Source organism: Danio rerio, chromosome 7 (genome assembly GCF_049306965.1).
Source record: "Danio rerio strain Tuebingen ecotype United States chromosome 7, GRCz12tu, whole genome shotgun sequence".
NCBI lineage: Eukaryota > Metazoa > Chordata > Actinopteri > Cypriniformes > Danionidae > Danio > Danio rerio.
The window spans coordinates 64066201-64082470 of record NC_133182.1 but is presented as its reverse complement, the minus strand read 5'-3'; the positions used below and the strand labels follow the sequence as shown (position 1 = coordinate 64082470).

The following is a 16270-nucleotide window of genomic DNA, read 5'->3' as shown; positions in this document are numbered from 1 at the left end:
GTAAACAAATCACTTTTTTAAATACACCTTTATTATATACATATATTTCAGCTTTTCTGTATCCAACAAAATGAAAGTAATTAAAATAAATGTGCTCTTCCAGACTCCAGTGTGTCTTCTAAATTCAATGGAGGCTATAATTGTTGATTTTATAGACTAAATTAAGTGCCAAATATGTATTATTATAATAATTACAGTAATTATTTGAAAACAGAAATGTTAAAATAGTCTGACACTGTAAATAAGGATTAGTTGACTTTAAAAAAGTGAGTACAGTAAGCATAATTATAAAAAATAAGTCAGCTTAACAGTTCGAAATTACAAGGGTTTACTTACATTATATTTGTGAAGTCAACTTGTTTCTTTTAAGTCAATTGGTTTAATTGCTTTAAGCGAATAATCACTTTATAGAGTATTCATCACTGAGTTTAAAACTCAAATGAGTAGAATTAACTTACTATTGAGATAACTCCACTGATTGATTACTTTTTTTTTACAGTGTATTTGTTTTGGGTTGGTGACAGAAACATACTTAAGTTAATCAAAATTTACAAATGACAATTTATTTGAAGCCTATATTCATGAATTCTATTCATTTCAATCTATCATTAATAATTTCAAACTTTTAATGGATTAATTTTGTCACAATGTAAAGCCATACAGGTAGCCTAATGTTTTGCCGCCATCTAGAGTACATTAAGAGAAGTTGCAAGGTCGGTGAATTTCTGCACTCCAAACCTGCAGGCGGCAATAGTGTTACTGTACTGTCTGAGATCACACATTTCTCTGTTTTAATGTTGTGGTGACTCCCTTAAAGCAATTTCTTAATTACATTTAGGATTCATTAAACATGTTGGTCTTTATATGTACTTGAACGTTATTTTGGCTAAAGTCCGCTAACACAGCAGCGCTGTTTATGACAGGTTTAAAGTGCTGGAAAGGCGAAGAACATGACTGCCAATGAAGACCAGGAGGTAAGACTGATACAGCTAAAGCTAACGCACATGAACTTAAAGATGTGGAGGTTTTATGAAGGCTGTGTCATAAATCTTATTAACATCATGTTTATAAACACGCCTAGCCTAATAAAATATAACATTTTTAACAACAAAAAGGCCAATGTTTGTATTACTGATTTTATGTGGTATTTCGTTAAATATATACCATGTCCAAAACATAGTAATACCAGGTTGTGTTGACTGAATTGTTTGTGTGCAGATGGAGCTGGAAGCTTTGCGCTCTATCTATGAAGGAGATGACTGTTTTAAAGAGCTCAGTCCTGTTTCCTTTCAGTTCAGGGTAAAACAACTTACTAATTCCTATTTTTTACATTTAATCTGTTAAAATGTATCTATTTTCATGCTTCTAGTCCTTACTTGCTAGATACTAGTAAATCTTTCATTAAGTAGAAGTGATTCTTTTAAAATATTTTAACATTTCTTCATGAAATACTAGGCTAGTTTATAGTAGTACTTAAACGTTAGGTAAGATACCAGATTGAGGTAAAGTTGGTTTTATATTCAGTCTTTCTCTGTAATAATACAATTGCAAAAAAAGTATTCTTTGGAATTTCTAAATAGTTAAATCATATTTGCAGCCAATAACCATCAAAGTACAACATTGTTCACAGTCTAATAAATAGTGCTAATGTTGTTTTGAAGTCATAATTGCACGTGATTTCAGACCCCATATTCAAAGTAGTGTAATAAACAATACAGAGAGCATGCCACAAGTTGTCACCTAATGAATGTGTGAATATAAAACCAGCTTAACCACAGTAAAATACCTTTTGCTAGTTTACTACTACTTATTCACTAGATACTACAAATGTTTGATCTATAATTAAGATATAAACTATTCATTTTTGACTAATCTCTGTATTTAAATTATGACTAGAGCAAATCCATGCAAACATCAACCTTGCCATGAAATTAGTACGGAAAATAAGTACCGAAAATGTTTCTTAGTTTTTTTCTGTAAGGAAGTATTTTAAAGTACTTTAGAAATACACCAAAAAATGTGTCTGTCAATGTTTTCAAACAATTGTATTTGATATCCCAAAGTCCCACAAGTGGCAGTTTCACATCGGTCACATCCATAATAAAAGAGGTGTCACATCCATATTGACACTTTTTTTCCTCATAAAGGCAAAAATATTAAATATAATAAAATCAATAATTTTTATTCTATAGAGAACCAAGTTCTACTCTTTTGGTTATCATGATTTCTTTTTAGGAAATCTTCTTTTTCTTTTTGAATTTATGTTTGGAGTTTTTACTGCAAACGTCACATCCATAACGCTGAAATTGCTCTCCACCTTTTTTTTTTTTAGGTATTTATTGTGAATAATAATGTTTATTGTAGTTCCTAATATTAGATAATAGTATTATGATCTATTTAACTAATATTTCTTCAACAAATACTAGGCTGGTTCATGTTATACCAGTACTTATTGGTTAAATAGTACCTGTTAATTATTTAATTGTACTTATTCACTAGACTCTACAAATGTTTCATCTGTCACTAAGATATGACTTATAGTAGTCTTGTGTAGTCTGCATTGCAATTTTGACTACATCTAGTTATACATTGTGTATATATAATATGTTTTTACATTCAATTTCTTAATAGTTAATGCTAACTAGTACTTAGTCTAATTTATAGATAGTATTTATTATGTACTCTTACACTTTTTTTAAATGAAGTGTAGTTTATTTAATATATAGGATGATTAAAAAATACTACAACCTTGAAAATCTGTATTTAATCAAAGAAACATTATGGAACCTTGGGTAATTAATCAATGAGAAGAATACTTCGAGTTTTTCAAAACTTCGGAGCTTCCTTAAATCAAAAACACAAAGAGCTTAGCTCTACATTTCTTCTTTGCAGAGTTTTTGATTTTTAAAGTTGTGGTATTCTTTTTTAATTACCCTGTATACTAGTATTTATTTATTCATTAGATGCTAGTGGCTATTGATTAGCTACTTGCACTTATTCAGTAAATACTAGCCTACTTCATGTTTGCTATATTTTAGTACTTATTAGAAATGCTACTAGCAGCGGGTTTATTTAATTTCATTTTATTGGGAACATTTCAATGTATTTAACTTTACAGTGGTCATTCCGACTTGAAATAACATATTAATTATTAAATACAGTAGGAGATTTGTTTAGGGCAATAACAATGTTACAAAAATATGGCAATGGTATGAGATGGTAAAACTTATGATATAAGGGATTACAATATTCATGTACTATAGAATTTCATTTTGAAATGGAATAAAATTGCAATCTATTATAGCTTGTGTTTTGATTATTTACCTCTTTATGATGAATCACTTTCCTCAATTTTGCTAAAAAAAAAAAAACTTCAGCAAAATGAATGAATATAAAAATCATTATTTGTTATTTATTTATTTATTTTTTTTTTTGCAGGTAGGAGATCTTGATGATTCCAAATCCTTCCTACTTGAAGTGTCTTGGCCAGAAAACTATCCTGAAAGTGCACCATGCATATCATTAGATACTTTTTTTAACAACAGACTGTAAGTTGTTTAGAATCTGTTTGTTTTTGCTTTTTCTTAGCTGAGCCGTTTACGGTTCAATATTCACAAACTTTAAATTTTAAATTTATTTTGTGGTATTGCAAGATATTTAAATGTTAAAGTCTCTTACACACAACACAAAAAAGTTTCAGTTATTTGATCCAAAAATACAGTCAAACAGTATTGCTTCAAATATTATTACTAAATTTAATTGTCTGTAATTGTAATCTCAGTGAGAGCAAAGCTGATTTTTCAGCATCATTTATTATTAAATGATTAATTATTATTTATTACTCCAGTATTCAGTGTCACGTGATCTATCATAAATCATTCTAATATGTAATATGCAAATTTATAAACAACACAATTTATTAGAATTGGACCATTTTGCAATATTGTAAAAATTATTTAGTAACACTTTACAATAAGGGATAATGTACATTTAGCCATAATAGCCGTAATTTTTTTTTACTGGTCATTATCTGAGAATAGCATGACCTGGAATGTTCAAATATTCCATAAAGTGAATAAATGCAGTAAAAAAAAAAAGATGAATTAACTTTGTTACACATTTTTTACAATATTCATCTTTGTTAATGTTAGTTAATGTAAATGAAGTCATTAATTGTTAGTTCTTGTTAACTCACAGTGCATTAACTATTATTAACAAGCACCACTTTGGGATTTAATAATGCATTATTAAATGTTGAGCTATGATTATTAAATACTGCACTAGTATTCGTCATGTTTCTTCTCATTAAACAAACAAACCAAAAAAAAAAAAAACATTAACATTAGCAGTTGGAGTCTTATTATGAGGTGTGACTAAGTATTTGTCACTTTTGATCATCATAATGTGATAATATTGCATTCAGTAATAATTATTCAATCAGCAATTATTTATTTATTTATTTTGACCCTGAAATGACAGGCTTCCCCCAAAAGATAATAAGGCAGTGGACAAGAGGCGTCATTGTGGGAAAATATATATTTCTTAGCTTTTATTTACATTTGAACAAAAGTTTTTAATTAATTTGTGTACTATATATTTGTACATTAAAATTTGGTTTAGGATATTAGGTTTAACAGGATTAAACGTGCACATCTTTTTATTTTTTTATTTTTTTTTTATTTTAAGATCTGCACAGACAAAGCAGTACATTCTTTCAAAGATGAGTGAACAGGTGGAAGCCAACCTGGGCACTGCCATGATGTACACACTTTTTGAGTGGGCCAAAGAGAGCAAGGAAACACTTATGGAAAACCACCAGCCTGTGACGTCTGCTGTGGTTTGTATACATTAAGTTTTATATGATATATAGGTCACACTTTATTTTGATGGTTTGTTGATTTTAAGTTACATTGCATCTACAATCCAACTAATTCTCATTAGATTATAAGTAGACTGTTAGGTTGGGGTTAGGGTTAGTGTAAGTTGACATGTACAAGTTCCTTATGGTCAGTTAAATGTCTGTTGAAGAAGCAGTATCAGCAGATATTATGCAGACAGTCTATTAATACTCGAATGGACCATCAAAATGAAGTGTTACCAATATATTTGATATGAAAATATGTCACTTTGAATATATTTTGCAATCACTTGAATGGTACTTTCTCTGTTGTGACTGACCCTGAAGTGTGATATGAATATATGCCACTCTGAATACAGTATGCAATCACTTGAACAGTGCTTTCTCTGCTGTCACTGACTCTATATATCTTTCAACAATCAAATCGCATGGTTTAACTGCTGGAGCTCTCTTGTAGCTATGGATACTGCCTTGTTGCATTTATATTTTCTTATTTTTTATCACAGCTCCTGTAAGTAATGTAATAACTGTATTGTCTCTCAGACCTTGATATCCAGCAGCGATGTTATGAATAATTCCACCTCTGTCAGTAAGAAGAAGGAGAAGAAAGAGCAACTAACTAAAGCACAGAAGAGGAAACTGATTGGAAGAACAGGTCAGTATATTGTTAGCCATGAAACAAAAGAATTCTGGCTTCTTTGTTTTAATGCACATTGATGTGAAACTGTTGTTTGCAATGAATAGATAATAAGGGTGAACTGCCAAGAGGATGGAACTGGGTGGATGTTATTAAGGTAGGGTAACACGAGAAGATTTTACTATGAAAAGGCATTATTAAATTCAAAAATAAAATGTTTTATAACTTGTATTTTTTTCTCTTTCACATGGATTCCCACACACTGCTACATTTCACATCCATCAAACAGCATGTAAGTCATTTATTTATATTTAAAAAAAATAAACATACAGTGGCCTCAAAAAGTGCAGTTGAAGTCAGAATTATTAGCAGCCTTGTTTTTCCCCCCCAATTTTCTGTTTAACGGAGAGAAGATTTTTTCAACACATTTCTAAACATAATAGTTTTAATAACTAATTTCTAATAACAATATAATACACATTATTTGACTAGATATTTTTCAAGACACTTCTATACAGCTTAAAGTGACATTTAAATGCTTAACTAGGTTAAGTGGGTTAACTAGGCAGGTTAGGGTAATTATGCAGGTTATTGTATAACGATGGTTTGTTTTGTAGACTATCGAAACAAATATAGCTTAAAGGGGCTAAACATTTTGACCTTAAAATTGTTTTTAAAAAATTTAAAACCGCTTTTATTCTATCTGAAATAAAACAAATAAGACTTTCTCCAGAAGAAAAAAAAATATTAACAGACATATTGTGAAAATGTCCTTGCTCTTTTAAACTTCATTTGGAAAATATTCAAAAAAGAAACTAAATTTAAAGAGGGGCTAATAATTCTGACTTCAACTGGATTTCTGATTGTGAGTCTAAATGTATGCCAAACATTTGGAATGATTTGTCTTAATATTAAACCATTAAATATTTATTTTTAATAAAAAATCCACTTGAACAGGTGATTTAAATGTCTTAATTAATAAATAATAATACAGTAAAAATGTTTACAATAGATAAGTGTTTGAAAGTAGTTCAAACCTCTGTTGAACTGTATTGATCCACGACAATTCTCTTTGGAAGCAGTTGGTTAAAAGTAACTTAAAAAACTTTTGTCTAGCATTCTAGGAAAAGTGCAGATGCTAATTTCTTTCAAGATATATTTTGAATTAAAAATATGAAAATGTAAATTCTGTCATCATTTACTCACCTTTCACTTGTCACAAACCTGTTTGAATGTCTTTTTTCTGTTCAACACAAAATAAGTTATTTCGAAAAAATAAAAAATAAAAAACCTGGACACCCGTAACCATTTGTTTTTTCTACTATGGAAAACAATGGTTACAGGTTTCTAACATTTTTTTCAAAAAATCTTATTTTGTGTTTAACAGACGACAGAGCAAAGGGAGAGTAAATGGTGAGTAAATTTAAATTTTGAGGTGACCTATCCCTTTAATTTTAAGTTTCATTTGAAACAGCTCTTCTTTTTCATGTGATCATATCATTAAAACAATAATTATTACTACAACCATTATGTAAAGCTTAACATTCAAATGTTTGAAATCAAAACTTTTAATACTTAAAATAGATTTATGATCTAAGGTGAAAATTAAACTGTAATACATGTGATCTTTTGATATTTTCATCGGTCTTTTTTCTTTTAATATAGCTGAGCAAAACTGGAGGAAAAGATGATGATTAAAGAGATACTTCAGAAGGACTGATCAGTATTGCCAGATGAATGTATGGGGAAATTGTTTCTTTGTGCAGTTTTATATATATATATATATATATATATATATATATATATATATATATATATATATATATATATATATATATATATATATATATATATATATATATATATGCACACACATACACATATGAAAACTGAACTGAATTCTCCAGCCATGATTTCAGTCTACCTGAAACTATAGAAGGTGATTTGACACAAGGAGCTTTACCCTCACAAATACATCCCCGGAGCCTCAGTAGTGTGTGATAATTTATGCTGAGCCACAAATGAACATCATGTGGCTTATGATGGGTGGAAAATGCTTATAATTTGGAACTAGTAGAACAGTTGGGTGTTACAAAAAAAAAAGATAACATAAGTGTTCTGTCATCTATTGTAATGTTCATTTAAATGAAAAAAGTGATCAAGTGTACTTAAGTGCAGTCTACTCTTTGCTGACAGGGTTTCTGAAATGAAATAAGTATGCATTAGCTGGTAATGTAAATTTATCATGGGTGGCCCAACGAGGACATTTGAATAAGTACTAAATATGTATGGATTAATAAAACATTTTCTGAGGAAACTCTTTGCATTTTTTTAAACAAAAAAAACAAAAACATGTTGTTATATGCAAACAATATTTTTGTGGGGAATGTGGGTGTGGGCTCATGAAGAAATAAAGCGTTTTAATGACAATACAGATTAAACAGTTTGTTTAATGTGAAAACATTGTGTCAACATTGATTAGCATTGGGTGGGGAGCATTTGCTTTACACTTACAAATACAGGGTGTCCGCGGGGTCCTAAAAAGCCTTTAATCTCGAAATATAAATTTTAGGTCTTAAAAGTCTTACATTTACTGAAATCATGTATTGTAGGTCTTAAATCATCTTAATTAGCCTTTGTTCATGTATTGCTACCCAATCTGGCCATTAACACCCATACGATCAACATTCATTCATTAATTTTCTTTTCGGCTTAGTCCCTTTTTATTCTGGGGTCGCTACAGCGGAATGAACCGCCAACTTTTCCAGCACATTTTTACACAACGAATGCCCTTCCAACCACAACCCATCTCTGGGAAACATTCACACACACTTATTCGCACTCATACATTACGGACAATTTAGCCTACCCAATTCACCTGTATAGCATGTCTTTGGACTGTGGGGAAAACCGGACCACCCGAAGGAAACCCATGCGAACACAGGGAGAACATGCAAATTCCACACAGAAACGCCAACTGACCCAGCCGAGGCTCGAACCAGCGACCATGCTGTGAGGCAACAGTACTACCTACTGCGCCACTGCATCTCCCATATGATCGACTATCAATCTCAAAAAACTTTTCACTTTTTGTTTAAAAAGGTAATTTTTACTCTATAAACAATAATGGTTTAATTATTTTCTCTACAATAACATTTGTTTAAAAGTGCCCGATGCGTTTACTGCTGAGGACAACGACCTGGACAGATTGTTGTATTGTTGTTTTTAAAAACCTTTAAAACATTTGTTTATTTTTAATTTTTATTTTAAAGAACGTTTGTTCGGGAAAAAGGTGTCTGGATACAAGTAGAGCTTGCTTGTTTTTACACAAAATAAAAAAATATTTTACTTTTTTATTCTTAATGCATTATTGTTTTATTAAATATATTAAATTACATTTTTTGATGGGGCAAATTTCAATCTTTTCCATTTGGGCCATTTGAAAAATTCCTTAGTGTGCAGCAGCCCTTTATGAGTCTAAAATTTGGTCTTAAGATTAAATCAAAATTATGTGAAACCTGCAGAAACCCTGAAATAGTGTTTTGACAACTTTTTTTAATTTACAACTTGCGAAGGTTTTAGGGACGTCTTTTGTAAAAATTATTTGTAAAATATAGAACGTTTTTTTTTTCTTGGTATTTGGTAATTGTATGCGCTGTGTTTATAACACATTTATTGCAGGAATTTGAAAAAGAACTAAGTAAAGGCATGTTAATGGATGGGAATTTTAAATATGGTATTGTTACAGGTACGTAACAGCCGGGAAATATTATAATTACTTATTTGGATGTGACCTGTGGTTTACACTGATTTAAATGAATAATTATATATGTTTAGCAAGTTCTAAAATAAGAGGCGGAAGTCAAAATCACATCTGCAAACAAACATATATTTTCTCTAATGGTGCACGATTTCATAGAAAACTTTTACTATTTTAAATCAATCTAAAATGTTTATTTTAATGTTTTATGTAGGTCCAGATGATTATATTACATGAAATGATCTTTTGCTTATTGTATTACTCTGGCCTAATAAAAGATTAAACATTTGTTGTTGCTTTAAATAAGGGAAAAACTACAAACAATGTTTTGCCCTTATCATAACACGCAGTTTAATAACAACGTTTTTTTTTTTGTTTTGCGTCAACTTTACAACCAAACAAAGTACTTATACACTCCAGCATAAGGCCAATTTATTCAAACAAGGATGAGAAAACCCAAAACAAACACCACGCGGATGACGTGTAAGTTAGACCTTTTCCGGGGTTTGCTCTTCATTTGTGTCCTGCTGCTTGTAAACAGAAGTTTCTGCCCCCTACAGGACTGGAATCGCAGCATTTGCTTTCTTGCAAACCACCCCATATGCACATTACAAGACAATTTTATATTGCGAAGTACCTTCTTAAAAGCTTTTCGTCATTGGGATATTGTGTTTTTCTTTACTTCTGAGTCCGAGTAAGTTGCTTCGGGCCGTGTAGTGCATTACAACTTTAAGAGTGGGATGCTCCTCCTCGAGCAGTGATAAGAATGAGGAAACAGCAGCAGTGACCGCGAATGTAAAAGCACAGCTCGAAGCTCACGCATCTGTGGACACTTCAGCCTGTGTCCGACTGCATCTGTGTCACACCGGTGGGCCGATGGCAGGTTCCTCATTGTCCACCAACTCCACGACGAGAGGTTAGTAGTTCACACTACTGTGTGTTCATGTGTGCAGGACAGATTGATTTGTGAAGACCTTCGGTAATATGAGAGTCACGCATCCACACGCACCTCTATTATATCGGTTTGTTTGGTAGCGCATTTGGATGAGAGCAGGGGGATCTTTTGAGCAAGGTGCGGTTGTCAGTCATAAAGTTTCTGGCGGACAACCAAGTATTGATCAAGCACGAACTGATACTGCTGTATGTCCGAGGTTTTATATTAGGGATTTATTAGTTCGTGGTAACGCCTGCATTAACTTTCATTGGCGTTAAAGGTCACACAACATTGCGTGATTTAAAAGTTACAATGCTCAGTTGCTTGCTTCAGGTTTCATTTAGGAATGGAGATTGATTGTCTCAGTTGATGACCAGTAAAAGCTGCTTTGGCATTATCTACAATGTAAAAGCGACAGATTTTAATTAAATTGCATCAAAAGCGCAGAATAACAATTACGGTTTATAACACAGACATGTTTTTGTTCAAACACGATGCTAATGTGGACCAGTTTGTATTTGGCTAGTTGGTACACCTGTTTCTAATTTGTCAATCAAACAATTCCAGAAAAGAAACCAAAACATTCTGCCATCAAGCTTTACCACAGTTCTTTGAGATTTATGAAATTACTATTTAAGTTATATGCTCTGTCATTCTTATTAACCCAGTAATCTATATAAAAAGTTTATTTACTAGTGTTATCAACAGCAATGTTTTAATTTCTGTATTTCAGTCTCCATACATTTAAATAGCATATTCCCTTGTGCTACAGGAGGAGACTGAATGTAAAACACTCTATAGCATGAAATGAATGTTAGCAAAATGTAGAGATTTTCAACCTTTATGCATTTTGATTGTCTTTTATACAGTTAAAATCCATGCACAATTTCCATACTTGTTTATCAGTTTATTTTACAATGTTATCAAGTCAAATAAGTACAATCAGTTAGGGGTGAGAGAGATGTCAGACATGCAATCTTGATTATTATTTTTTATATTGATTGATAACGATATACATTTCGATATCAGTTGTTCATGCTTCCAGATTTAAAAGAGTATCCTGACAATTACGGAAGCCACAAAATATTAGAGGGTCCATTGAATGGCATAACATTTTCAGGATAATAAACATTTGGTGGCCGAAAATTTGGTACGTCTCTCATATCAACGCGCTTTTTGATTCTCATTATTTCAGATTTCTGCTGTGTGATTGGCTCTTAGGTCAATATAGAGAAACAGTCTAGAGCTTATCATTGTTATTGACATACATTTATTGCGATTCGATCGTTTTTCAGTCCAACCCTACAATCAGTATTTATCTTAGATATATACACTAGATGTCGCATACGGCCCCTAATCATGCGTCACTTCCACAATTGTACAGTGCTTCCAGGACAAATGTCATTCAATCGTACTGGTCAAGACAGTGTGCCAATGTGAAGATGCTGGACTTTAGCATTGTGTAGGGATGTAGTGACAAGCAAACAAAGAAAGCAATGCACAAAGGTATCATATTTCATACGTAAGATTTAGTTTTTTTATGTTTCAAACTTTTGTGCTTAACAAGTAACATTATTGATGATTGTACAGTCTCTGACTGCATTCACCATAAGACAAAGGAGCACCAACTCGCACTAAATACCAGGCTTATGCTAGTTTTGTTGAATAAAATTAGCAAACAATGTTATGAAATATGACAACAAGATGCTGCACTGCCAGAAACTTGTATTTTTGTCAACAAAGCAAACAAGTCATTCATAACGGGGATTCATATGAATCGCTTGACTTGGATTAGATCAAATTAAACAGGGAGGAAGGATAGTATATTTCCATACACACACACACTTTAGCGGCAATGCCCGTGCTGTCACATCCATCAATGTAGAAAAGTGATGTTAAATTATAATTTTCGTAATTTAAAAGAAATATTTGCATACTGACAACCAGGAAAACTCCCAATCATAGAAATATGTATTTATGTGTATATCTCTGGCTTTGGATGGCCACAGTCCTCCACTGCACTTTGATCTCACATTTATGTCAAAGAAGCGCTCCCCTGTACCAAAATGACAGCTCTGAAGACACATTCCTTCTAATAGACAACAGCAGGGTAGGCGACATCTAATGGATGTATCTATGCGTACTTATTAGTCAAGTAAAGGGACAGATTCCTCCTCCCAAGTCGAATTGCTCCACTTTGATTTTACTCTATAGCACTACTTTCTCAGCCATACGTTGTGTCATTAGTTTTGGTAATTTTAAATAAAAGTTTTGCCTCACGTTTGCACAATCGCCTCACAGCAAGAAGGTTCCTGGTTTAAGCCCTGGCTGGGTCAGTTGATGTTTCTGTGTGGAGTGTGGTGTTTCCGTAGTGTTTGTGTGTGAATGCAAGAGTGTATGGCTGTTTACCAGTGTTGGGTTGCAGCTAGAAGGGCATCCGCTGCGTAAAGCCTGGTTTATACTCGACGCGTCTGCTTGTTCACCTGACTGTACATGGCGAATGTGACGTCATCGTGGAGTTTGCGGATGTTCGCTTTGGGTGCACACGACATGATTTCAGCTGGTGGTGCGCACACCGCACAGCATTTTTTGAGACTCGAGCGAACAGTGCACGTGGCGCCTCGTTTGATTTAAGTTGAATATGAAACACTTTGAAGAGATTTTGTCTGAAACAAAATCTCTATGATCTCTGATCTTAGAGATAACCAGATGATCAATAATTCTTGGCTAGAAATAGCAACAGCCATGGAAAAGGAGAACATTTTTGTTAAAAGTTTTGGAAAAACCAGAGGGATAAGTTAAAAAACAAACAAACAAAGAGGCCAGGGCAAAAATGAGCCAGGTAAACAATTACAGAAATATTTTTTCCACCAGTCATAGATTTTTACACTGATATTGTATATACACAATTGTAAATTTAGAACAGTTTAATAGTTCCAAAACTATAATTAAGGAATAGATTATTTCTTTGATAACTGGAAAGGATTTTTTGAACCTACCGTTTTACAATTTACTGATGGCCTGTTTCTCTTTAGGCTTTATTGGTGATGATGGTCAGGAATGTTGGGCCATTGTTGCCTTTTTAGCATAATAGCGGACAGAAACTAGCCAGACAGTAATGTTTGAATTGTGGAGCGTGCTAAATCTTAAAAAAACAAAAAACAAAAAAAAAAAACATTCGTATTTTTAAGTAAGTGTACTCTTTTATTTTGCTTTTATTTTTGCCATAATAAAAAATATATTTGTAGAGCAACCCATATTCTGTTGTCATTAATATTTTAATAAACTTTAATAGGTAAAACTGTCCGAGATATGAACAAAAGCAAGCGATGCGTCAAAGTTTGATTTTAAAAAGTCTTAAATGGTTATAAAAATCCTTATAATCATTCAAATAATTTTCTAAAAACAGTAAAAATAATTAACTTAAAATACTGAATGATATTAATGATATAACATAGTTCCGGAAACTTTCTACTTCTGTTTATTTGTCTGATTTAAGGGTCAGTTTCTTTTGATCACCCCCTGTCGTTAGAAAAAATATCACATTAATGATTGTGGCGAGTATAAAAGCCTCATTTGTTTCGCGAGGTGCACGCGCAGTCAGCTTAGCTGCTTAATGCGGCGGCAGGCGAAAGTATAAATCCAGCCTAAATCATATGCTGGATAAGTTGGCGGTTCATTCTGCTGTGGCGACTTCTGATTAATAAAGGAACTGTTTCATAAATGATTCAGCTACAAGTTCTTTTTAACATGGGTACTCTAATCCCAAAAAGTAGTGTAAATCATATAATCAATTGAAAAACAATAGAGTATAAAATTACTTGTATAAGGATGTTGATTGTGTTACCAGTAAATAAGTGAGACTGACTGCCCTGTCTTTTGCCCTGTCTTGTTGAGTTGTTCACGGGAGTGTGATGATGCTTAACAGTTCTTTTGCCATGGTAGTTTGTTTTGATTCTTGTGCCTGGTGGGCATCAAAGAATACCACGGGTGGATTAGTTCATGGTTATGTCTGCATCTAAAGGGATACTTCAGCCAAAAAAAATGAACATTTTGCCATCATTTACACTCCCTTCATTAGTTTCAGAACTGTTTAATTTATTTTGTTCTGTTGAACGGAAATATTTTGAAATTAGTGAACCTGAAAACCTAAACTGTAACCCTGTCATCATTGACTTCCATAGTATCTTTTACCGACCCATGCTTCATATACTTCATATAGAGTTCCGACTGTATGATAACCTTCGATAAAAATATCACAGTTTCCCAGCATCAAGGTATTGTGGTTACTGCACTAAAATAAGTTATTTTAAATTGTTTAGGTAAAAAAAACAAGAACTTTTTTGCATTGAACAATTTATTTTGTTTACAGAAATATTCAAAATATTTTGGAACGATAAACATGTCAGGCAAAATAATTGTAAGCTGAGAATTTTATGTACTGTTCCTTTTTTGCTTATGAAGGACTACTGAGACATTCCAAGCACGGGATGGGTCCTCCTGGCGTGGCAGAGTTCATCACAGCTTCAATACACATCTCTGCCATTTGCTCTTACAGTAACCATGTGCCTTTCACCCTACACAATTCATCTGCTCGTGATATTCTTTCATATTACTTTGTCATGTTTGATGTCATTTGACCGCTTATAACTTAAGCGTTGATGAAATCTACAGAGGCATTGATGCATACACAATCTATTTACTATTGTTAGGTCATGGCCTGAGGAGAGTGTTCATGTACTTCTCCCCCACTTTATCTCCTCTACTTTTCTTTCATGTCTAGCTGGTTTTTGGGGGTTTGTTTTTACTCATGTTTGACAATGCTTTGCTCATGGTTTAAGAAGGTAAGGTAACTGTTACCTAAAGATATAGGAGAATGGCTTTTACTCTGCGTCTAACGCACATTAATGCGTAGCTTCATATGCTAACAAAGGCAGTTTCACTGTCTTTGTTACACAGTCGTTTATATGTTACAGAACCTTTAACATACAGAAGCTGTATGTTAATTTGATTCAGTCTACTGTCTGGATATTTTACCATGTAACTTAATGAACAACTTTGCTCGCTTTTAAGGTATTGCCATTCTTTCTATTTATTAATTATGATAACAACTTTAATGTAGTCTGATTAATTACAATTCAGTCAGATAAATAATTGGTTTAAACACACCATCCTCCAACTGCTTTATGTTTCCGATTACTGGTTCAGAAGTAATCGGAAATAAATAAATTATTGACTTTGCTGCTCAAAATAATGTTGCCCTAAAAATAAAGAAAATTTGTCTTTGATAATGGGCGAGGCAGTGGCGCAGTAGGTAGTGCTGTCGCCTCACAGCAAGATGGTCGCTGGTTCGAACCTCAGCTCAGTTGGTGTTTCTGTGAGGAGTTTGCATGTTCTCCCTGCCTTCGCGTGGGTTTCCTCCAGGTGCTCCGGTTTCCCCCACAGTCCAAAGATATGCTGTACAGGTGAATTGGGTAAGCTAAATTCTGTAGTGTGCGTGTGTGTGTGCGTGTGTGTGTGCGTGTGTGTGTGTGTGCGTGTGTGTGTGCGTGTGTGTGTGCGTGTGTGTGCGTGTGCGTGTGCGTGTGCGTGTGCGTGTGTGCGTGTGTGCGTGTGTGCGTGTGTGTGTGTGTGTGTGTGGATGTTTCCCAGAGATGGGTTGCGGCTGGAAGGGCATCCGCTGCGTAAAAACTTGCTGGATAAGTTGGCGGTTCATTCCACTGTGGTGACCCCAGATTAATAAAGGGACTAAACCGACAAGAAAATAAATGAAAGAAAATGAATGTCTAACACGTAAAAAAAAGAAAAGAAAATACGCCGCAGACAATTTTAGCAGTTTTAAAACCGTAAATTTTCCAAACCGCGGTAAATCATGGAACCATTATCGTCCCAATCTTTATCCTCCCATGCTATAGTATATAGTATCTTTCTTCAAAAGGGAAAGGTTTGGAACCATTTGAGGGTAGTGACTGCATTTTAATTTTGGGTTGAACTATTCCTTTAAAAGTCAGTTCCCATATGGGGAGAAGAAATGAGTGAGACTTATTTCTAAAACCAAACATTTACATGAACTGGCCAGAA

At 33.2% G+C, this 16270-nt stretch overlaps 3 protein-coding genes across 5 annotated transcripts in view; all 3 read left to right on the top strand.

The window, feature by feature from the left end:
* The window catches only part of LOC141375164 (uncharacterized), a 340778-nt gene that overhangs the window by 130864 nt on the left and 193644 nt on the right, over nucleotides 1–16270 (top strand). The window lies entirely within an intron of this gene.
* rwdd (RWD domain containing 4) lies at nucleotides 746–7952 on the top strand. 3 transcript variants are annotated; one of them, NM_001005985.2, is made up of 9 exons: nucleotides 746–974; nucleotides 1219–1299; nucleotides 3439–3548; nucleotides 4687–4837; nucleotides 5402–5513; nucleotides 5603–5652; nucleotides 5785–5787; nucleotides 6883–6908; nucleotides 7161–7952. In NM_001005985.2, the coding sequence occupies exons 1-9, from the start codon at nucleotides 951–953 to the stop codon at nucleotides 7162–7164; spliced, it is 561 nt and encodes a 186-aa protein (NP_001005985.2). In that variant the 5' UTR covers nucleotides 746–950; the 3' UTR covers nucleotides 7165–7952. The 3 variants fall into 3 exon arrangements, with proteins under 3 accessions (NP_001005985.2, NP_001307019.1, XP_073762557.1); NM_001320090.1 differs by lacking the exon at nucleotides 6883–6908; XM_073906456.1 differs by having other exon boundaries at nucleotides 750–974; nucleotides 5785–7198.
* The window catches only part of rell1 (RELT like 1), a 49261-nt gene continuing 42867 nt past the window's right edge, over nucleotides 9877–16270 (top strand). The window contains exon 1 of the mRNA NM_001201360.1: nucleotides 9877–10171. Within this exon, the coding sequence (NP_001188289.1) occupies nucleotides 10132–10171 (40 nt within the window). The 5' untranslated portion in view covers nucleotides 9877–10131. The remainder of the gene's footprint in view (nucleotides 10172–16270) is intronic.

What these genes read in the sequence shown, in the direction of transcription:
- rwdd (XM_073906456.1), top strand. Translation starts at nt 951, where the DNA reads ATGACTGCCAATGAAGACCAGGAG. An exon ending in CTGTTTCCTTTCAGTTCAGG is followed by an intron (nt 1,300 to 3,438) that starts GTAAAACAACTT and finishes TTTTTTTTGCAG; the next exon opens with GTAGGAGATCTTGATGATTC. An exon ending in AGCCTGTGACGTCTGCTGTG is followed by an intron (nt 4,838 to 5,401) that starts GTTTGTATACAT and finishes ATTGTCTCTCAG; the next exon opens with ACCTTGATATCCAGCAGCGA.